The sequence below is a fragment of the Penaeus vannamei genome, chromosome 39 (assembly GCF_042767895.1).
Source record: "Penaeus vannamei isolate JL-2024 chromosome 39, ASM4276789v1, whole genome shotgun sequence".
NCBI lineage: Eukaryota > Metazoa > Arthropoda > Malacostraca > Decapoda > Penaeidae > Penaeus > Penaeus vannamei.
Genome location: NC_091587.1, coordinates 13,446,600 through 13,469,099, shown reverse-complemented (window position 1 = coordinate 13,469,099; position 22,500 = coordinate 13,446,600). Strand labels below are relative to the sequence as shown.

The following is a 22,500-nucleotide window of genomic DNA, read 5'->3' as shown; positions in this document are numbered from 1 at the left end:
AATATCTCATAACCTTCACACTCGGATGGATAATATATATGAATAATTTCCCGCATTGTGGAGTCGTTTTTGCAATTGAGAAATCAAATAATATGTGAGCATTATATATATAAAAAGTAATCTATTAAGATTTGTGAAATGAAACCATTAAAAAGTATAAAAAATATTGAAATCGCTTCGCACATATATTTGTTTGTGAAAAAGTACATTATTCTTATTATATAATAGCCACTAATTGAATTGTTTCTCTAGCTAAATCACGGTTATTTTTGCAAATACAATAAAACTCAGTCGTATCTCTCGTAGATATATCTTGAGGGGAAAAAATACCACAAGTGTTTCTGAAGACTTTATTATAAAATGAAAGCAGAAAACGAAAGTGACATGCCCGCCATCTGTCGCCTTCTAGACTAACTAGAGTCGTAGTCCCGTGAAAGTCATTTCTTGGTCGGTTGCGTTCCAGATCCGGGGGCTTGTGTCTTTATTTTGGAATTGCCTTTCTTCTTCTTTGATTTTTGTTTACTTGTTTATTTGTCTGTCTGTTTTGGAAGTGGCTTTTTATTTTTGTTTACTTATTTATTTGTTTATCTGATTATTTTGGAATTGGCTTTCTTCTTTGATTTTTGTTTACTTGATGTGTCTGTCAGCTTAGAAATTGACTTTCTTTGATTTTTGTTTGTGTTTATATGTCGGTTTGATTCTCAAGGGTATACATTATCCTTTTTTTGTATCTCTCTCTCTCTCTCTTTCTCTCTCTCTCTCTCTCTCTCTCTCTCTCTCTCTCTCTGTCTCTCTCTCTCTCTCTCTCTCTCTCTCTCTCTCTGTCTCTGTCTCTGTCTCTCTCTCTCTCTCTCTCTCTGTCTGTCTGTCTGTCTGTCTGTCTGTCTGTCTCTTTCTCTGTCTGTCTGTCTGTCTCTCTCTCTTTCTTTCTCTCTCTCTCTCTCTCTCTCTCTCTTCCCCACCTCTTTCCTCTCTCATCTTCCTCCCTCCTTGCCCTCCACCCTCCCGTCCCACGCCCCCCCCCCCCCATCTTCCTATCTCCTCCCTGCCTCCCTCCTGCACTGGCCCCTCCCTTCCTCCCTACACTCACCCTTCCTTCCTCCTTCCCCCGCCTTGTCTACACCCTTCCTCCCCCATATCCTCCTTCCCTCCCTACACCCCCTCCCTCCCTCCCTACACCCCCTCCCTCCCTCCCTACACTCACCCTTCCTTCTTCCTCTCCCCCTCCTCTGTCTACACCCCTCCTCTCCCGCATCCTCCTTCCCTCCCTCCCTCCCTACACCCCCTCCCTCCCTCCATCCCTACACCCTTCCTCCCCCGCACCCACCCCTCCCTCCACCCCCACCCCTCCCTCCACCCCCACCCCCTCCCCAGTCTTTCCTATTAAACGGTCAGCTACACGACAGCCCAGCGTGGCATTCCTCCCCAAATACCATTGTGACGAAAAGTTTACACGAACGGTTTCGAAAGTTGCGTTCAAGAGATGGTCTCCGCGTAAGTCATCCGTTTCAGCCATGACCGTAAGTCGTCCTTTGTAAATCATCCACTTAAATCAAGTTCACAAGTACACTTCAGAAGTTTGAGTCGTCACTGGTTTAAGTCCGGTTCGTTAGTCATCTCCATATGTCATGTTTCCGCCCATCCGTCCGTCCGTCCGTCCGTCCGTCCGTTTGTTCGGCGGGAAAGGATTCTCTCCTTCGGGCTTGACTCACTTGCTTCTCGAGAACCCAGGAGGCCGAGTCATGTGTTGGCGGAGTCCGGGTTCTGTACGTATACAGATGCACACACACACATGTACACAAAAACATACACACGCAGATATAAGGGAAACTCGTGAACACACACACACACACACACACACACACACACACACACACACACACACACACACACACACACACACACACACACACACACACACACACACACACACACACACACACACACACACACACGCACACACACGCAGAGAGAGAGGGAGTGGAAGAGAGAGAGCAAACCATCAATTTCAGTAACTGCATGTTGCCTATAAGCAACAAAAAATACCGTGCAATGCTGCAGAAGTAACTGTCAGAACTGCATAAATTATTTGATATAAAACTTGAAACTTGACTTGGGAAACTTGACACAGCCAATAAAAATAATTTCCTGAAGTAACTGGTCTCATACGATTTGTCTTTCATACAAATTAATAATTCACAAACATCGTCTCATTTCGTTGTATTTCGTATACATTTTGTTTTGTCCTTCTTGTATCTTTCAAGATATCAGTTTGTCTTTTTGTTTCAGCGTATGATTTTCATATTTACTTTGTCGTTTTCTATAAATTCCTCTATAATTCTAATTCTATCATAGTTATTTATCTTTCCATCACATTTATACATTTATTTGTTGTGTTTTTACTATCATTGTTTATTTCTATCATTTTTATGTATTTTTTTATTTATTTATATTTCGGTTCTTTACCCTTTTTTGTCTAAACTTACGCTCGTGGTCAGAGCGGTGTTCTTGAGGGGAAAGAGTGGTGTGCGCGGTTAGTCGAGTGGATGATTTCACTAACGAGGACTCGCTTACTTTCGCCTTTCAAGAGGTCATTCCTTCATTGCGTGTTCGGTGATGAATACTTAAGCACATTCACGCGGAGAGAGAGAACATGCTAATAACATGGTTCAAACACACATAAAAGCGGACTGAACACACATAAACACACAGAGATGAAGATAGAATTGGTGGGGATGGGGATGGTGAGAGGAAAGGGGGAAGAGAGGGAGGGATGAAAAGAGAGAGAGAGAGAGAGAGAGAGAGAGAGAGAGAGAGAGAGAGAGAGAGAGAGAGAGAGAGACAGAGAGACAGAGAGACAGAGAGAGAGAGAGAGAGAATACAAGAAAAGCACGAAATGAAAAAGGCACACTAATCGCCACAAGAAAAAAACAAAAGACAAAGTACAAGAAGAAAAGAGAGAGAGAGACAAAGACAAACGGACAAAGCGCAAGAGACAAAGAACCTCCAAAGGCATAAGCAATCTGTGTCCTTACACATTACACGAGACGCCAAATCCAGCAGTCGGAGCATGACTCAGACACCCGAGAAGAGTTGGGTTGCAGTCTACCGTCATCCTATACCCTCACGTTGTTTCTTGGCCAAATACATTAGCTTTCTAAACCTTCTAAACCTATTTGCTAAATGATTATGTGCGACGCAATATTGGATCAACGGACTAAACGGGTAGAAAGCATTTTCATGGTGTTTTAAAGCACTGGTCTGAATCGTGTGTCGACTCTATCGAGACGTCTGTGGTTGTATGTCTGTTCCGTTATATGAAACTACTATTTTCTTCATTTCGCAGAATTTGTAAGAAAAGTAAACAGATCCTTTATTGTTCTGCAAAGGATTGGAACTTTCGAAATAATAATTCAGATAAAAGTCATTGTATGAGATTTTCTTCACAGAAAAAATACATTCTTCATATTTATTCGCTATTTTTTTATTTCTTCCTTTTTTTTCTTTTTAAGTACGTGTGACTAGTGTGACCTTTGAGCACGACCATAGAACTGAAGAAATTCAGTTAACAATTTGTGTGTGAGTCACAGAGATAGAAGCATCTTTGACCTGTCCGCAAGGCTGAAGAACTTTTAAATTGCCACTTACAGAACCGTATAATGCATTCTTTTTCTTTCTTTTGTGTACGAGTGAGTCAGTCCAATTAAGTGGTAGTCGGGAATGAGTGAGCTTCACGGCCATCGAGAGGGACAGCAAAACATCCTGTCCAAGCAGTCCGTCACAAAAGCTTTAGAAAACAATAACAACAAAACACATACGAGAACGCCAAGTACGTTCATCCTACTCGCTCGACTATTCCATAAATCGTCGTATTTGCTCTTATGGTCAACGTACAGTCTAATTAGCTTCTTTTTTTAACTCTACATATTTACTTCTGTTGCTAGCGTCCATCCGTAACGAGTAAGTTGGAACTGCTGTCTGTAGCCGTGACTCACAACAGGATGCCTACTGTACGATAATCTTTTCAGCTTAGCACTTGACCTGGTATTCCCAGAGCTGTAGCCTGGGATGAAAGGGCTACTCTATGAACGTGAAATGCTTCAGACTCGATCACTAAGTAGTAAGGGGAAGGAGCCCAGTTTTCGGAACCGCAGGTAGCCCACTTAATTCGTAAATTAGCATTGCGTGAAAGAAAAGTGCAACATTCATAGTTCAAGAAGGGCGGCTTGTGGGGGAATGAGGGCATAGCTATGTGAATCACATCAAAATGATATACGTGACGTCACGACTCGAAAGTATTGTACCCATTTGCAAGTCCTGAACACGAACACGCCCTCGCGAAATTATTCCACACAAACAGCAATTCCCAAAGAGAGATCGAACATGCCAGATCACATTGTCGATTCTAAGAACCCCAGACATCAGATTATCTCTTCTCAACCGAAAAAAAAATCCTTGAATCACCCGCCTTTAACCTACAATAAAGGCAAACGAAAAATCCCCGAAAAGAGGAGAAAAGCAACAAAAACTAGTGAGTCAGCGAAGGTCCGTAGGTGGGTAGGTAAGAGGACAAATATTCCATGCCGGAAGGTGTGGGCGTGAAGACTGATCCCGCGGGTCCAGTCTCCTGAGGGTGAGTGGGGCCGCCTCCTCCTCCTACTCCTCTTCCTCCTCCTCCTACTCATTTTCCTCCTCCTCTTCTTCTTCTTTCTCCTCCTCTTCTTTTTCTTCTTCGTCTTCCTCTTCTTCCTCCTCTTCTTCCTCCTCTTCTTCTTTCTCCTCCTCTTCGTCTTCTTCTTCCTCTTCCTCTTCTTCTTTCTCTTCTTCTTCATCTTCTTCTGCCTCTTTCTCTTCCTCCTCCTTAGACCATGCCCTGCTGTTTCTCTCCTTGTTTCGGTTGTTTGGTTGTTTGGGCTGATTCGAAGGTCCTGTGGAACTTGTCTGTCTTTTCCGATCATGTTTCTTGTTCATTGTCTTTGTGTGTGTGTGTGTGTGTGTGTGTGTGTGTGTGTGTGTGTGTGTGTGTGTGTGTGTGTGTGTGTGCATTAGGGAAGTTGGTTCTTGCGTTTAGAACCTATGAACGTGCCTGGCTTGTTTTTTTTCTCTTGTTTTCTCTTGTTTGTTGTTTATTCTGTGTTAGAAAAGTGCTAGAATGATTGACACTTAAACTTTAAGTCTTTTGATCGTGGCTTTGTCGTTTACCTATTTTCTTCTAATCTTTTCTTTTTTCTTTTCTTTTTCTTTTTTGTTTCTTGTTTTCGGTCGCGTCTTGCATGTCTTAACTCCTTTCTTTACTAATCTTGTTTCTTTTATTTCTTATTTGTTTTGTGCTAGAACAGTGTTAAACTGATAAGTGCTTTGACTTGAGTTCTGCGACCGAGTCTTGCTTGTATTCTGAAGTTGTTTCTTGTCTGCTGTGAATGTTAAGTTGCATGATGAAGGATGCAGCATTAGATTATTTCTCATCTCTCTCTCTTTCTTATTCTCTCTCTCTCTCTCTCTCTCTCTCTCTCTCTCTCTCTCTCTCTCTCTCTCTCTGCCTCTCTCACTCTCTCCCTCTCCCTCTCCCTCTCCCTCTCTCCCTCTCCCTCTCCTTCTCCCTCTCCCTCTCCTTCTCCATCTCCCTCTCCTCCCTTTCCTTCTCATTCTCCCTTTCCTTCTCCCCCAACCTCTTCCTCTCCCACCCCTTCTCTCTCCCACTCCCTCTCCCTCCCCCCTAAATTAGATATATCAGTTGTATTTAAATTGTACAAGTTGTTCCGAATCCCGCGAACCCAAGGACTCGATAGTTCATGAAAGAACAATGAGCGAACTCACAGAATGATAAATGTCCAATGGTACATAGTATGGTGTAGATTGTGTTTTTTACTTGGGCAAAAGTTTAGTTCTTTTGTTTAATTCATCAAGGTTTCTGGGAAATGGGTACGTGTATGTGTGTGTGAGTATATATATCTGTGTGTGTGTGTGTGTGTGTGTGTGTGTGTGTGTGTGTGTGTGTGTGTGTGTGTGTGTGTGTGTGTGTGTGTGTGTGTGTGTTTGTGCTTGTGTTTGCATGTATGTGTGTTTATGTGTGTATGCGGAACAAACAAGTAACACGTGGTCATAGGTTTGTCAATATTTGATAGAGTGGATTCCCTTTTCATAGGAAATCCGGGAACTTTTGTTTGGGCGAAGCTGAATTATGGGTGAAATTAGAGTAGATTTTCTCTCTTCTTTACTCTAATTCGAAAAATAGGGTGTGGCCAGTGGTTTTCCGTCTATTTTCATTTATATCTATCTGTTTCTTTAGAACTATTGACCTATTTAAAGTCTATATCTATATCCATGGCTACCTATTTATCTATCTATATTGCCATGTACCTATCTATTTATCGATAACAGTATATCTATTCTGTGTGTATGTGCCTGACGGATAGACAAACATACAGAGAGAGAGAGAGAGAGCGAGAGAGAGAGAGAGAGAGAGAGAGAGAGAGAGAGAGAGAGAGAGAGAGAGAGAGAGAGAGAGAGAGAGAGAGAGAGAGAGATTATCATGTTTGCCGTATACATTCACTATTCCACAGCTTCCGAACCAAACCTGGCGGGCAGAGGCGTAAACTCCACCTGACCCGGATCTCCTCTTCGCCATGATGACTCTCTCTCCCACTCTCTCTCTCTCTTTTAGCGCCCAGTTCCGATACTCACATCCGCCGGGTTTGTTTCGTGACGTCATCGAGACATACCACGGTCACTACCTGTCGCTGACCAATCACGCGCGCCTGCCTTGAATGAGTCATGACGTCATCCCGCTCCGGCTGACAACTGCTCGACCCGCATGAAGGCGTCAGCGCCTGGATTGGACGTCACGGATGAGTTGCCGACTAGCGATATAATTTGAGATGTTTTGAAGACGCTTGCGGGGATTTTGACCGAGATCCGTTGTTTGTCGGGGAAAGGTGAATAATTAAAAAGAAGCGTCAGATAAGAAACAATAAATCTGCCAAATCAGTATATGAATAAAGAAAATCATATTTTAAAAAAGTATAGAAAAGTAACAAAATATATACCAAATCAGTAGTTGGATAAAGAAAATCATATCTAAAAGAAAAAAAGGGATGAATATATACGCATCATAAACATATAGAAGCCACCCGAATGACGAAAATCAAAACTCAAACTTTAAAAGATACAAAAATGCAATTCACCCACGGACGTATCCGATCAGCCTGACTCAGCAAACAGTTCCAGCGAAACAACCAGTGGTGTCAAAAGGATGCATGCAACATCAGTGCAACATGACACGTGACAGCAATTGAGCCTTTTTTGTTTTTTTCTTTTTTATTTCTTTTTTTAAGGATGTCATGCAACTCAGTCTCTTACCTGGAATGAATTTGCTGCTTCTCTGATCTGGAAGATGGCTGTTTTCTTCTTATTTTTGAAACTTTTCTTTACGGTTTTTGAGATTATTCGAGGAAATTTTACGAGACGCAACCTCCCTCTTCCTCCTTAGTAATTGGTTCCATCCGCTGTATTTCTCTCTCTCTCTCTCTCTCTCTCTCTCTCTCTCTCCCTTTCTCTCTCTCTCTCTCTCTCTCTCTCTATCTCTCTCTCTCTCTCTCTTTTTTTTTTTTTTTTTTTTTTTTACGTGGTTCCATATCAGCTGATTCGGGGTTCGCTCTTTGGCATTTGGTTCTCTCTTTCTCCCTCTCTCGGTTTCTTTGGTTTCTCTTCGTTTTCGTTCTCCCGGGTTCTCTGTTTATGTCTCGTTGTCTGTTTGCCTCTCTCTCTCTCTCTCTCTCTCTCTCTCTCTCTCTCTCTCTCTCTCTCTCTCTCTCTCTCTCTCTCTCTCTCTCTCTCTCTCTCTCTCTCTCTCTCCCCGTTCTGTCTCTCTCCGTTCTGTCTCTCCTCTCTCTCTTTTATTTCTTTCTCTCTCTCATTTCTCTCTCTCCTTTCTCTCTCTCTTCTCTCTCTCTCTCTCTCTCTCTCTCTCTCTCTCTCTCTCTCTCTCTCTCTCTCTCTCTCTCTCTCTCTCTCTCTCTCTCTCTCTCTCTCTCTCTCTCTCTCTCTCTCTCTCTCTCCGTTCTGTCTCTCTTCCGTTCTGTCTCTCCTCTCTCTCTTTTATTTCTTTCTCTCTCTCTTTTCTCTCTCCTTTCTCTCTCTCTCTTTCTCTCTCTCTCTTCTCTCTCTCTCTCTCTCTCTCTCTCTCTCTCTTTCCTCTCTCTCTCTCTCTCTCTCTCTCTCTCTCTCCGTTCTGTCTCTCTCCGTTCTGTCTCTCCTCTCTCTCTTTTCTTTCTTCTCTCTCTCTTTTCTCTCTTTCCTTTCTCTCTCTCACTTTCTCTCTCTCTTACTTTCTCTCTCTCTCACTTTCTCTCTCTCTCTCTCTTTCTCTCTCTTTCTCTCTCTTTCTCTCTCTTTCTCTCTCTCTCTCCGTTCTGTCTCTCCTCTCTCTCTTTTCTTTCTTTCTCTCTCTCTTTTCTCTTTCTCCTTCTCTATCTCTCTCTCTCTATCTCTTCTCTCTCTCTCTTTCTCTCTCTCTCTCTCACTTTCTCTCTCTCTCTCTCTTTCTCTCTCTTTCTCTCTCTCTCTCCGTTCTGTCTCTCCTCTCTCTCTTTTCTTTCTTTCTCTCTCTCTCTCCGTTCTCTCTCCTCTCTCTCTTTTCTTTCTTTCTCTCTCTCATTTCTCTCTCTCCTTTCTCTCTCTCTGTTCTCTCTCTCTCTCTCCCTCTTCTCTCTCTCCTCTCTCTGACCTCTCTTTGCTTTGTCCACTCTGCTTCTTACTCTGTACCGTATGACTTGTCCGTATCTGCCAGTTTTATTCTGTTTGTACAGTAACCGCCCCGGAAACGGTACAGTTAGCCATTTCCTCTCTCTGAAGTATGACTTAAAACAATGAAAATTAGTTTTATCAGACCACCACCGTATATTATAACCGTTTGAAAATACGTTGTCTTTATTTTATCTCAGTTCTGTGACCCGTATCACTCTCTTTGTTTTTCTTCGGTCTGAAGTTATTTCTTTTTCACTGTGTCCCTTCTTTTTTTCTCTCTCTTCTGATTCCGAATTTTTCTTCGTGGTTCTCCTCTTGCTTTTTTCTCTCTGACCTTTCCTTTATTCCTTGTTGCTCGGTTTTCCTTTCCACCCTTTCTCTTTCCTCTCTCTGTTACACAACCTGGTTCTATGTCCTCTGTCTCACCTTCAGCCCAGTCATCCACAATTCTACTTGTTTCAACTCCACCCAATTCTTTTTCAACGCGAGAGAGGCATAACGTCGAATTATTGCGGAAATGGGTCACCAATAATTGTGCAAAGAAGTTCTATAAAAGATGTACTGCTTTTTTGTTGCGTGTTATTTTCGTGAGCTGTCGACATGAGCGTGGGTTTAAGCTTGTAATGCAAATACAGATTGTGGTGTGATACGGCAGATAACATTGTTTCGAATATTTAACGAAATTTACAATGGCTTGTTGGATTACACCTAATATATATATTTCTCTTTTTTTATTCACATCGTCCCAATAAGTAAATATTGCCTTTTCGGATTCTGCCAGATTTAAAAGAGAATGAAACGTTACGCCCTTTTCACTTTTCTCAATACCATCACGCATCTGACTTTCTGTATTACGGAAATCGTTAATGAAACCTTTATTGGTTTTCCGAGGACGTCCTGCTAACCATACGACTGCCTATCTGGCTCTCTGCTATCAATTTGCGGCGAGCGTTTAGCAAAAAAATGCGGATGTTATGTCTTGGGAGTAATTAAATGTTAGCTGATAATGACCTTTGCTATTGACAATGATGTCTACAAGGAGCATAATCTTCAAGGTATTTGTGGTTGTGTGTCTTTAGATGAGTATGTTATGCATTTTATAGTAGCGTGCTGTCCATACATACTTTACCTATTCATATGTACATGTTTGTATATGTATCTGCGTGCGTGTATGAGTGTGTTTATATGTGTGCATATATGTGTGTGTGTGTGTGTGTTTGAGTGTGTCTATATATATAAAGTTAAACATTCGCACAGACATAGCAATATGAATCGATGATGAGAATGAAAGCTGTTTGTTGTGTAGGCTCACGCGGTAACCATGACTTCACATCGCACAACCTACAAGGCCCTGACAGTAGCCTGATATATATGTTGTATGGTCGCCTGGCGTGCCCCTTGTATAACGATATTTTTCTGGGAAATTCCCGCGCGCCCTTTCGTAAACAAAGACGCCACATACCATCCAGTCCTTTTATACGGCAGATAATTCAAGATGAATAGAATGACGAAGAGTAAACACGTACTAATGTTGGTACGTACTCGCCCTACCTCCGTAATTAATAATTGAGTGCATGGCTGATCATGTACAAGGACTCGCAACCTACACATTTCCCGGAAGCGGTGAGGCTCTGACCATACATCGGGCTGTTCGGTTTGCAGGCTGCTCTGTCGGGCAACCTTGCACCCACCAGTCGGAAATGGGACAGTTTTCTTTTTGGCGGAATTTGTGCCCGATCGATAATGCTAGGCAATGTTGTGGGTGGCCTGGGGGTAGGGGGAAGGGGAGAGGGGAGGGAGGGAGGGTTTGTTTGCGGTAATGAGGGGTGTGTTAACGCGTTCTTGAGTGTGTTTGTTTGTTTGTTTGTGAGTTTGAATTGTTTTACTTTCTATCTCTCTATATATGTATATACATATATATATTTTGCCATACTGATAGACAGATAGCGATATACATGAAAATATAGCGAGACAAAAGTAAACAGACGGAGAGATACGTAGACAGAAGGGTAGATTTTAAAATACTACGAAATGCTGCATGTAGACTAAATAAGATCAACAGCTAATCCCAATTTCTTTTTCAACAGATGTACTTAGCAAGATTTGGCTACTTGGCCCCGACAGCGACCAACCCACAGTCAGGAGCGCTCTTGTCTGAAGAAACCGTCACGGATGCTGTCAAGGAATTCCAGGTGAGTTTAATAATAGCATCCGGAAATGATATAGATGCAAGAGATAATGTTCGAGAAATAATCAGCATATTCACCTCTAGCTAAGAACGCGGAATGGTTCACGGCGTCAAGTCTATTGATGCTTCGTTAACCAAGTGGATTTTATGGCCATTATATGACGAGACCTTTTGGATGAACAGCCTTTTCGCTGAAGCCAAAAACAGGGATTGTTAATGTAAATCATTAGATAATTATGACGATTGTGTTTCTCTGAGGATTTTGTTGGTTCAAGTGAAGAACGTAATAATTATATAATATCTATAAAAATGTGACATACCTGTTTACGTTCTATTTTTGAAGGAAACGTTACGGACATATACATTTACTTGTAAGTCGACTTTTATTAATCTCACAGGACAACTTATCAGCAAACATAATTTCTATAATTCTAAGAACAAACCTAACGGTAGTGGTTTAAAACTTCATTCTCATCCCTTGTCATTTTTGTTCAAACTTATCATCGTCCGTATCCCCTTTCATTTTTATATATATCTTATGAACATTATACTCCGTAATCCCTCGTCATTTTTAAAATCTTATGAATGTTATATTCCGTATCCCTCGTCATTTTTTTTTTTTTTAATCATAACGTTACATTCCGTGACCCTCGTCTTTTTAAACTCTTAATTATCGTTACATTCCGTATCCCTCTTCTGTTTTCAAAATCTTATTTATCCTTACGTTCCCTATTCCTCGTAGGCCTTCGCTGGACTGAACCAAACGGGCGAGCTGGACGACGAAACAGTGAAGATGATGAATACTCCGAGATGCGGCGTCAAGGACAAGGTCGGGTACGGTTCGGACGCGCGCAAGAAGAGATACGCGCTCCAAGGTACGTTTTGTCACGAGAGGAACGCGAGTGGATGTGGTTATTGATTCCCTGTCTGTCAGTTTTTCTTATTGGTCTCTCTGTTTATTCGAACGGATGTGTTTATTGTTTACTTGTATTGATTTTATTTATTGATCTGTTTATTTGTTCGTTTGTTTATAAGGCTGAGTTAGATGGGTTATTTATATATTTATGATATAGAGTTGGACGGGTTATTTACTTATTTATTTATAACATTGAGTTGGACTGGTCATTTATTTCATATATCTATTTATGGATTATTTTATTTCTATACTAAAATGCTCTTTTCCTGAAGGTCAGGAAGAGTTGCATGATAGTCCTGATCGATGTTAGTAACATGCATCATTGACTTTGTAATCAAGTGTAAAAAGAGAGAGAGAGAGAGAGAGAGAGAGAGAGAGAGAGAGAGAGAGAGAGAGAGAGAGAGAGAGAGAGAGAGAGAGAGAGAGAGAGAGAGAGAGAGAGAGAGACTGTGTGTATGTCTAAGTGTATGCAATGCGTCTACCTCTGTATCTGTATGTTATATACTGTGTGTATTTATGCAACATATCCACGTCTGCACCTGTTCTAATAAATATTAGTAAACCCAGTCACCTCGCCCGCCCCCCACCAAAAAAAGAAAAGAAAAAAAACGGCTAACGAGCCCTCCCGCCCTGCAGGCTCCAGGTGGCGCGTGCGGGATCTCAACTACAGGATCACCAAGTACCCGCGCGGCCTCACCAAAGCTTCGGTCGACAGGGAGATCGCCGCCGCTTTCAAGGTCGGTCTCGTTCTTGCTCCAAGTTTCCTGTTTCCTTACGCACTGACTCACGCTTTCACACGTTTACTCACCGATTCACAGTCACGTACACCGGCATAGATACGCACATGAGCAAATACACGCACATAGACAGGTACAAATACACGCACAAAGGTATTTGTACGTACGCGTAGATACAAGTACGTGCACACACACATGCGTGCACACATGTTTTATAATACAATGGAGAACCGCAAATGATTCCATTACCCACAGTCTAAAATAAGCAGCACTGTAATAATAGCTCACTTATCCAAGCGTTTTGACCGATCACGCGACACTTTACTTGGGCGCAAAAACGTGCAAAAAGTGGTACAGCCTTCTTTAGCACAAAAACATCTGTATGTGCCAGGCAAAAAAATACATAATTTAGTTAACTCTACTGTCATATTCGTAATTTATTCCTTATGAAGACTAGTTATAAAAGAGGAATTAAGAATAAAATTAAAAAGAAAATGAAGCAAATCCCGTGATTCCAACGCCACTACAATTCGCGCTCTTTTCGATCCTCCTCAGGTGTGGTCCGACGTGACCGAGCTGTCTTTCACGCCCGTGACGTCAGGCAAGGTGCACATCGAGATCCGCTTCGAGAAGGGCGAGCACGGCGACGGCGACCCCTTCGACGGTCCAGGGGGCACCCTCGCCCACGCCTACTTCCCGATCTACGGTGGAGACGCCCACTTCGACGACACGGAGGCTTGGACGATCGACTCCTATAGAGGTAAGAGGGCGGCTGCTCGCTCTGTCTGTCAGTCGGTCTGTTTGTCGCTCGGTTTCTGTCTCCTCCTTCCTCTGCTTCGTTTTTCCCCTTTCCTCTTTTTCTCTCCCACTCATTACTTCAACCTCTCCCTCCCGATCTCCCTGTCCCTTTCCTCTCCTTGTCTCTCTCCTTCTCCCTCAACATACCGTATATTAAACCAAAAAATGAAGTGCACACAGCAACATAAAGAACAACAATAATAAACCCCTAAACAAACCTAATGACGGCTTTCCTCCAGGTACAAACATGTTCCAAGTCGCCGCGCACGAATTCGGACACTCCCTCGGTCTGTCTCACTCCGACGTTCGCTCCTCCCTCATGGCGCCGTTCTACCGCGGCTACGAGCCCAGTTTCGAGCTGGACCAGGACGATCTGAACGGCATCCAGGTACGGCGCTGGCTGCATTGTAATACACGTCTGCATATACATAGATATATTTTTATGGATATAGATGTATGTATTCGCGTATAAAATTACACTAGTATGTGTATTATGTACGCTGGTATATGTGTATATTATACATGTACTCGTGCACACAGTTTATGCGAGTTCATGTGCGTTTGGTTGAAATGTCTGCTTTGGCATTTCCAAACTTGATTTCAAATTTAATGAGAATCGTGGCGTTGCTCGCTTCTGTTGCAATATTTTTCATCAATTACTAGCTGATTTGAACAATGTACTAGACAAGAAACAAGAACTATGATGTAAAAATCAAGAAGTGAACGGAAAACTACTTCTAATCCTCTCTGCCAAGCTTAAGACAATACAAAGTCATTTACCTTCTTTTAAACTCACGATTTTGGGGAATGAAGATCAGGGCACTAGAGGTTTTCTTTTAACTCCGACACGGTTGTAGGAAAGTGGCAGAGATCGTGGTCCTGCTGCCAGCCTTAGTAGACAAAATGATCAGCCTCGCTTTAAACCCAAGACAATAAGGAAGCGAGGACCTGGACGCAACCCGCCCACCCCTTTCACAACTTCCCTCCAACCACACAAATCCTAACATCCCTCCACCCGCGCTGTCGGCGACTTCCCTCCAACCACCTCGTCCGGGTCTTCCCTTCATTCCAACCCCCATTTGCAGGCTCTGTACGGCAAGAAGACCACCAAGCCCACCCCGGCCACCCTCCGCCCTCCCACCATCGGCGGAGGCGGCACCGACGAGGGCGTGACCGGAAAGCCCAGCAGCGTGTTGTGCGGAGACCCCTCCGTCGACGCCATCGTCACCATGTCTGACCAGAACACTTACGTTTTCAAGGGTAAATGAGTCGAGATTCACGTTGCTATTCGAGTCCTTGTTGTTCTACTTAATAGCTTAATTGTTAACATTGTAACTGATTTATTGCAATTGGAACGTGTGACCAGAACAATTTATTTTCAAGGTTAAACATAGATTCACGTTGCTTTTCGAATTCTTGTTGTAGTTATTACTAGATAGCTTAATTGTTAACATTGTAACTGATATATTGCATTAGGAATGTCTGACTAGAACCATTTATTTTCAGGGTTAAACGTAGATTCACGTTGCTATTCGAATTCTTGTTGTTGTTATTACTTGATAACTTATTGTTAACATTGTAACTGACTTATTGCAGTCGGAATTCGTGCTGGCATCACGTAGCACCATTATTATCTTTATAACTGATTGCAGAAAGAAGGTTTTAACGATATAACTCTTTATCACTAGGCTCGCGTTACTGGAGACTCACAGAGAAGGGCGTGGACAGCGGGTACCCGAAGTCTATCTCTGAAGACTGGGACGGACTTCCCTCGAACATCGACGCTGCCTTTACCTGGACCAACGGCAAGACGTACTTCTTCAGGGTAAGAAGATGCTGGTGTGATCTGTAGTCGAAGCGAAAATATTGAATGTTTATTTTTTTCGAATAGGGAGACATTGCATGTACGTATATGCATACATACATACATGTATATATATATATATATATATATATATATATATATATATATATATATATATATATATATATATATATATATATATATGTATATATGTATGTATATATATATTAAATATATTTTTGGGGGGTAACGGGGTAAATTCTGTTTATATTAACCACGTATATTTAGACTATTCTTCAAATTAGATGTGTTTATTTACGTATATATTATCACGGCGAATATAACGTGAATGCAATATATTTGCTCAACAAAATAAAACATAAAACCATGTTCACAAAGACGATATAAAACAAACCCACAGTCATAAAGGAACCAATAACCTGCAGAACTTTATAATTTCCTCTATCGCTGTGGCAACGACATCGCATGAACCCCCATTAACGCAAAACACATTCCGCTGAGGGGTAACGGCCCTAAACAAACCCTTTGCATTTCTCAGGGTGGCGAATACTGGCGCTTCTCCGACCTGACCATGGACGCCGACTACCCGAAGCAGATCAGCAAGGGCTTCTCTGGCATTCCCGACGACATTGACGCAGCTTTCGTCTGGTCAGGAAACGGAAAGATCTATTTCTTCAAGGTAATTGGCGGTGGTTGGGAGGTGATGAGTTAGGGATTGGGTCGTTTGAAGGGGTTGATAGCATCGATTGATTAGTTGTAGTGTTTTTTTTTCTGTTGTAATCTTTTGATTTGATATTGACGATTAATTCAGTTGTTTAATGTTTTGTTTATTTGTTTTCATGTATATCATGTGATGTCACGTTAAAATCAATGAATAATTTCTATTACAAAGATAAAAAATAATACCCCTTTACGTTACTGAACATATTTTAATTCATCAATAACATCATTCCAATTTCTCTCCCCAGGGTTCAAAGTACTGGCGTTTTGACCCCACTCAGCGACCCCCAGTGAAGGAGAGCTACCCCAAGCCCATTTCCAACTGGGAGGGTCTGCCCAACTCTATCGACGACGCCCTTCAGTATTCCAACGGCTACACGTACTTCTTCAAGGTAAGGCGTGAGAGAGAGAGAATTCGATTGACAACGCTTTCTTTTGTTTATTTAGGTGTAGTTTGGGTGTATGTTGGGATTTTTTTTTTCAAGATGTATGGTTTCATTGATTATGTTCTTCTCTTCTGTGTGTTTCCGGTGTTCCTTTATTATTCATATAATGCTGATGAAGATCAGAAATGAGATGTATTGGAAACGTATCTAGAACCAACACACACAAATAAACACAATTAACCTTACATATTCCCACGAATTACATTTGCTTCAAACTACCCCAACAGTTTTTCAATCCGCGAGTGAATTACAATAGTAAATATCAATTCAAATCTTTCCAGGACGGTAACTACTGGCGATTCAACGATCGGCGATTCAAGATCGACTCAGGAGACCCCGCTTTCCCGCGTCCTGCTGGCTACTGGTGGTTCGGCTGCCCCGCCTCCGGCTCCCAGGTTCGTTCTTCGCTCTTGTGTCGAATTTTGAGTTATGTTAGTTTCCCTGTGTCATTTCAGGTGTTTTCTCATATATACTGGATTTTTTTTAGGTTTGTTTGTTTTTATTTCTTTTCTGCATAGGAAATATTCGTTGTCTTTTGTATGCCATTTCACTTGTATACATGTACTCAGTCTTGTTCATATATTAATAAGGAAAAGTCACACGCCTGATCAGGTTTCTGTTCATAATGAATCCTATCAAGACCCCGTACGTGTTGAAGGAGGTTGTTACAGTGTGTATTTCCTAACAGATGGACGCCACTCAAACCGGGACCACAGACCCCTTGGCCGACGAAGCCCACGATGACACTTTCGATGCTGGTAAGTGTTGGTGAATCGTGTGTAAGATTTTGCAAAGAAACAGCTTGTCAGGGTTAAGGAATACGCTATATGCATATATAAATATGTACGTATATATAATGTATGTATATATATATTCACATACATAAGTACTGGGTGTATATGTGTATGTTTATGTATATGTGCATGTATATGTATGTGTGTGTTTAATGCTAATTTGATTATTGCATTGTCGGCAACTGAGGTCAACTTTGACTCGGATTTAACATGTTCTATAATTATGATTAATTAAATTTCATCAACACCGCATGTCTTCAAATCCCCGTGACCTCATATATGGCAATCTAATCAAGTTTATCCTTTCATGCTAAAGTGAGGCTTGGTAGGTAGAAATACAGTAGGGTTTCCAGTGTGCTTATTGAATTCTAATTGTATTTTCATACATGTTCCTAATCTTTATATAAGCATCTTCTTTGTCATGGAAAAAGACTGCAAATTACTTTTATTAATGGTGCATTGTCTAGTACTTTTTTCATTGGCCTGAAATTTCAACATTCTTATATTGTGAAGCATGTTTATGTTGCATGTGTAGAGCGGTTGATTATTTTCCCTTGTATTTTCCCTGTTTTTCAATCTCTTTTTATCCGCTGCAAGTCTTTCGTAATAAGATTTATCGATAATAGAAATAAACTAAGCACTTGTCAGAGTATATTTATTAAAAAATCCGACTGTAAATAAACAATTTACATTTGTAAAAATTGAAGTATTATAGTGATTATACGAATAGTTGCATTTACACCTGTCATGAACAAGGCTTCACTACACAAGAGAATCAACAAGCTAACTTTTTTGTGTGTTTTCTTTTTTATTTATTAACAATCTTGTTGCCATGCTTACTCGTTACTGTTTTATTTTCAAGCTATCTTTCGTGATTTATTTTTATAGAGAAGATACCCATATATTTCCTCGTAACTCTTTTAATCTTTTTATATACCTCTGGTTTCACAATATTTCATGATTGTGACGATAGAAACACAGAATATACTTTATTCATCACAATAATACAACTGTACATAGAGAACATGACCTCGAACATATAACTTTTGTCTTCTACTACTTTGAATTCCGTGTGTTTTCTTTTAGTCTTAAAAATATATCCACACTGCTACGACACGCAAGTAATTCGGGAAAGACAAAGAAACTGGATTCATTTTGATTTGTGTTAGTCTTGTGTTTCTCTGGTGCTCAAGTTGATAAACGTGTACCCTGTGTATGGGTTATAAATTGCAGGTTGTGTTTCGCTTTCAATAATTGTCATTTTTGTTCTGTCTCCAGTCAAGATGGATCCAGTGATTCCCGAAGTAAATGTGGAAATACAGTCGTAACTTTCTATTATCTAATAATGATACAGCTACTCTCAGTATTAAAGACAGTGATAGTCATAGTAATAGTGATAATAATAGTAGCAATAATAATGATAATAATAACAATAATGATAAAAATAGCAGTAATGATAATATGTATACAGAAGATAGAATTGAAGGGAAACCAATTTCTACTAACGCATAGTTAAACATTTGCCCTTTCCTGCATGTTATTCCTCCCTCGCCTCCTGTGGCCGCGTCCCTCCGTCTCCCCCTTTGGCTAATTTGAACGCAAAGTAGATGGCGCTGTGGTGACTATATCTTCTGTATGGTAGTTTCAGGCTAAAGGGGCAGCATCGCTAACTACCACGAGTGAACAACCCACTTGTGGTACTGAACCGCCGCTGCCTTAATAAAAATAACTGCATTGGACGTGGCGATGAGTGGACATGGCCTCAAAACACCACCCTAAGAGGCTGCGTTCGTCTCGTCGACCGCTTCTTGCTAACGCTCCTTTGCTCCTCCCGCTGCTGCTACTCGCCTATTTTGCTTCACCTCATGTGATGTTTGTGGCCGTGGACGTTAGCGATCATGGGCTGATTTTTTTTTTTTTTTCTATGTATGGAATGTGCTGATGGGGAAAAGTTACTGCTCTTGTGTTTACATTTGGTTTGTTAATGTGAGTCATTATAAAGGTGACTATGTATGTACTTGTATATATATGTGTATATATATGTATACATTTATATATACACATATATGAGTAAACAGAAAAAAGAATACATAAATGTGATTATTTTTTAAAAAGGGTGCTATAAACACCTTCCTGAGCTTTGGATCCCCCTGTTTTCACCGTGACTACCTCTCCCCAGACGGCTCAGAGGACTATATAGACAGCAACAATTGGCTGACCCCACGTGTCGCGGGCTCAAGGAGTGTTGGCTACAGGCTAAACGGCGCCCCCTCGAACACCTTGGCGCTCTCGGCTGCACTCACTTTCACTCTTGTCTTTGTCCTTCAGTCGCTCCGCTGGATGTGATCGGAGTGGTTCTTGGCTACTGTGAAGTGTCGTCCAAAAGACAGTTGTTGTTGTTCTCTTTTTTAAATCTTCTCTGAAGTAGTGATCTAGGATGAAAATGCAATAATTATGATTTTTTAAACAATTTTTTTTGTAAATATATACATGTACACACACACACACACACACACACACACACACACACACACACACACACACACACACACACACACACACACACACACACACACACACACACACACACACACACTCACATCCAGAATGAGTATTAGGCTATGGATTATGAAAATGATCTCCATTGATCTGCTCATCAACTCTTAATGTCTTGAAAACAATATCTATCTCATAATGTTGTTGAAACCCATTTTACTTATATCGTTACATGTCCTGTAAGGCTGATTACTTAGCATCCAGACATACATTACATATATATGAGCTATATTTGCATGTAATACTAATATGAGCGACATGATATAGTGCAGTTAGGGCTCTGACACGCTCTCACGTGTACTAGAATGGATCTGTTTGAAGAAATGACATGAATTATTGTTGTTAACATATTAAAGACTTGACAATATTACACTTTACTTCGATTTTTTCGTTTTGGATCATGTAAAATTTAATAGCAAGTCTAGAATATATTTCCTAATATATATGTTGTTCTCTATCACTACACATGCAAATATTCAACGAAGTACCTTAAATCTATTATGTGAAATGATCATAGACTCGCATTTAGTCACATCATATTCACTAGATACATTTTACAGACAAAATACTTCAGTGGTCAGTTCATTCTGTTGGTCATAATATGACTGTATTAAGAATTGCAGTATAATTTAAGTTTCTCTGAGTTTCGTCTGCATTTTGACCTGTTGTGAATTGAAGGAAAAAGAACAGGTTTTTCTTCTGTAGTTTGTAAGATCCAAAAAAGGCATTATGTTTGTTATACTAAGACTTTCTATTGCTAGTAGTCTTAGAAGTATAAATCATGTTTTAGAATTCTGGTGTAAATATTTGTACAAAGCTGAGAGAGTGATATTCTTCAGTGTGAATTAAATATATGCGATTAACACAGTTCTTTTGTTATTTATATTCCTACCAAAGAATATTCCATTATCTCATTTTCTTCTTGAATAAAGAATAAGGAAAATATGGTATTTATTTGATAACCTTTTTAGGAATGTGCCGTGAACTTTAACGACATTTTCTTTATTGACAGAATCACCAAAATTAGTCGTTTTATGTACCCCCATTTCTTTCTTTGGCTTTTCTTTCTAGATTTTTTTCTTTCCTTCAAGCCAGTGAATTCCTTAACATTTTACCTCAAAGAGTTTTCTCTTTTCGTATTCACCCTCTTATTATTAGACACACAAATAAACCTAACGTCTCTTGCTCTCTCTCTCTCTCTCTCTCTCTCTCTCTCTCTCTCTCTCTCTCTCTCTCTCTCTCTCTCTCTCTCTCTCTCTCTCTCTCTCTCTCTCTCTCTCTCTCTCTCTTATTTATCTATCTATCTGTGTTATCCGTCTATCTTACTCTATCTCTGTCTATTCATTCACTGATGTTACCATAATGCTTACTTTTCTTATTTTTCGATATTTCACATTTACTGCTAGGTTTGAGAAGCCAGACCGTGAACGAGAAACTGAGGGCCAAATGCAGTCTAAGGGAATTCTTGTCCTTGGACCTGTAGCCCTTGTGTGCTTGTGTGAAAGGAAGATTTACACATATGGGAAAATAGACTTTATGTATATTTTCTTTTCACTATTAGTTATAAATCTGAGTGCGGATGTAACATGTAATGAAGAAAGAATGTAAAGGTTTCGTATGAGTAAATGTAGGCATGAAGACAGGAATATCGCTAACATTTGATAAACCGAATGCCCTCCACAAATGTATTTGTAATAGTAACATTCGAGTCAATGAATTAGTCTTGAAGGCGATGGTGGGCATGAGACACAGAATTGTTAAGGCGATACCGATACATCGATGCTTAAAATGGACTCTTCAGCCTAAGGCTACCATACATTGATTCTTCGTAGATAGTTAAAGCGATACCGATACCAATACATGTGTCGCTGATGCATTAGAATAAATTTTCCAAACTAATATGGAAATTGCACTGCAGACAATAATTGCATCTGAAACATGTTCTTCATGTGTGGATATTTATATCTAATATAGATTATCAAGGAATTACACTTGCAACTATCAGTTGCGTTCATGGCACTCAGGGAACATATCAAGAGACAGTCACGTAAATGCATCGATGTATCAATATTTCGTTGCATTTTGAGAAAAACACCTTAGCAATGGCGAATAACAATACTTTCATCGAGTAGCGAAGGCGATGCCGATACCAGTGCAAAAGTATCGATCGGTGCGTTTCGCCGGAACATGTATCGTCATACTGTCCATCTCCGATTGCAGAGGGCTTTCAAGACCAAAAATTTATGTCTTTGTAATGCATTAAATATATATCAACAGAATACTACAAATACAAACCGTTTAAATTTCAACTCGCATTGTAGTTTCAAAAGTGTCTCAAACTTTCCCACAATTTTCTTGTCTTGCTCTTTTACCTAAAAGGCGTAACGTTATCAGCCCTTATTTCCATTTTAAAACCATCATTTCCGTAATTACCAGTTGATGTTTTTCTGTTGCGCTTCTGGATATTTTATTTTGGCCAGGATCCAATATTGTTTATTCTAAAGCGATAATAACGTGATCTTATTTAGTCCTTGCAGTGGCCGGGCAGCTTGCCGATGGCAGCCGTTACTTACATTTGATAAGAAGAAAAACGTTGCATTTTTCAGAATGATATTATCCTAAAGAACTAAATACGACCTTTGATGGTGAAACATGATAAAAGTGTTTTCTATAAAAAAATGGTAATTTGACGAAACGATATCCTGTCATGTGTGCAGCGTTCTCATAAACGCATACAGTAAACCGTGTTATTTTGTTTTTTTTTTCTAAATCTTA

At 40.5% G+C, this 22,500-nt stretch overlaps 1 protein-coding gene across 2 annotated transcripts in view; it reads left to right on the top strand.

The window, feature by feature from the left end:
- The window catches only part of Mmp1 (Matrix metalloproteinase 1), a 26,230-nt gene extending 5,638 nt beyond the window's left edge, over positions 1 to 20,592 (top strand). Inside the window, exons 2-13 of one of the 2 annotated variants that reach the window (XM_027372535.2) lie at positions 10,833 to 10,937; positions 11,676 to 11,808; positions 12,486 to 12,586; positions 13,142 to 13,346; positions 13,624 to 13,772; positions 14,470 to 14,644; positions 15,073 to 15,209; positions 15,748 to 15,888; positions 16,178 to 16,321; positions 16,657 to 16,770; positions 17,064 to 17,133; positions 19,349 to 20,592. In XM_027372535.2, the coding sequence (XP_027228336.1) occupies positions 10,833 to 10,937; positions 11,676 to 11,808; positions 12,486 to 12,586; positions 13,142 to 13,346; positions 13,624 to 13,772; positions 14,470 to 14,644; positions 15,073 to 15,209; positions 15,748 to 15,888; positions 16,178 to 16,321; positions 16,657 to 16,770; positions 17,064 to 17,133; positions 19,349 to 19,515 (1,641 nt within the window). In that variant the 3' untranslated portion in view covers positions 19,516 to 20,592. Of the gene's footprint in view, positions 1 to 10,832; positions 10,938 to 11,675; positions 11,809 to 12,485; positions 12,587 to 13,141; positions 13,347 to 13,623; positions 13,773 to 14,469; positions 14,645 to 15,072; positions 15,210 to 15,747; positions 15,889 to 16,177; positions 16,322 to 16,656; positions 16,771 to 17,063; positions 17,134 to 18,811 lie in introns of both variants that reach the window. The other variant, XM_027372536.2, reaches the window with a different exon arrangement.
- Positions 20,593 to 22,500: the final 1,908 nt, after the last annotated feature.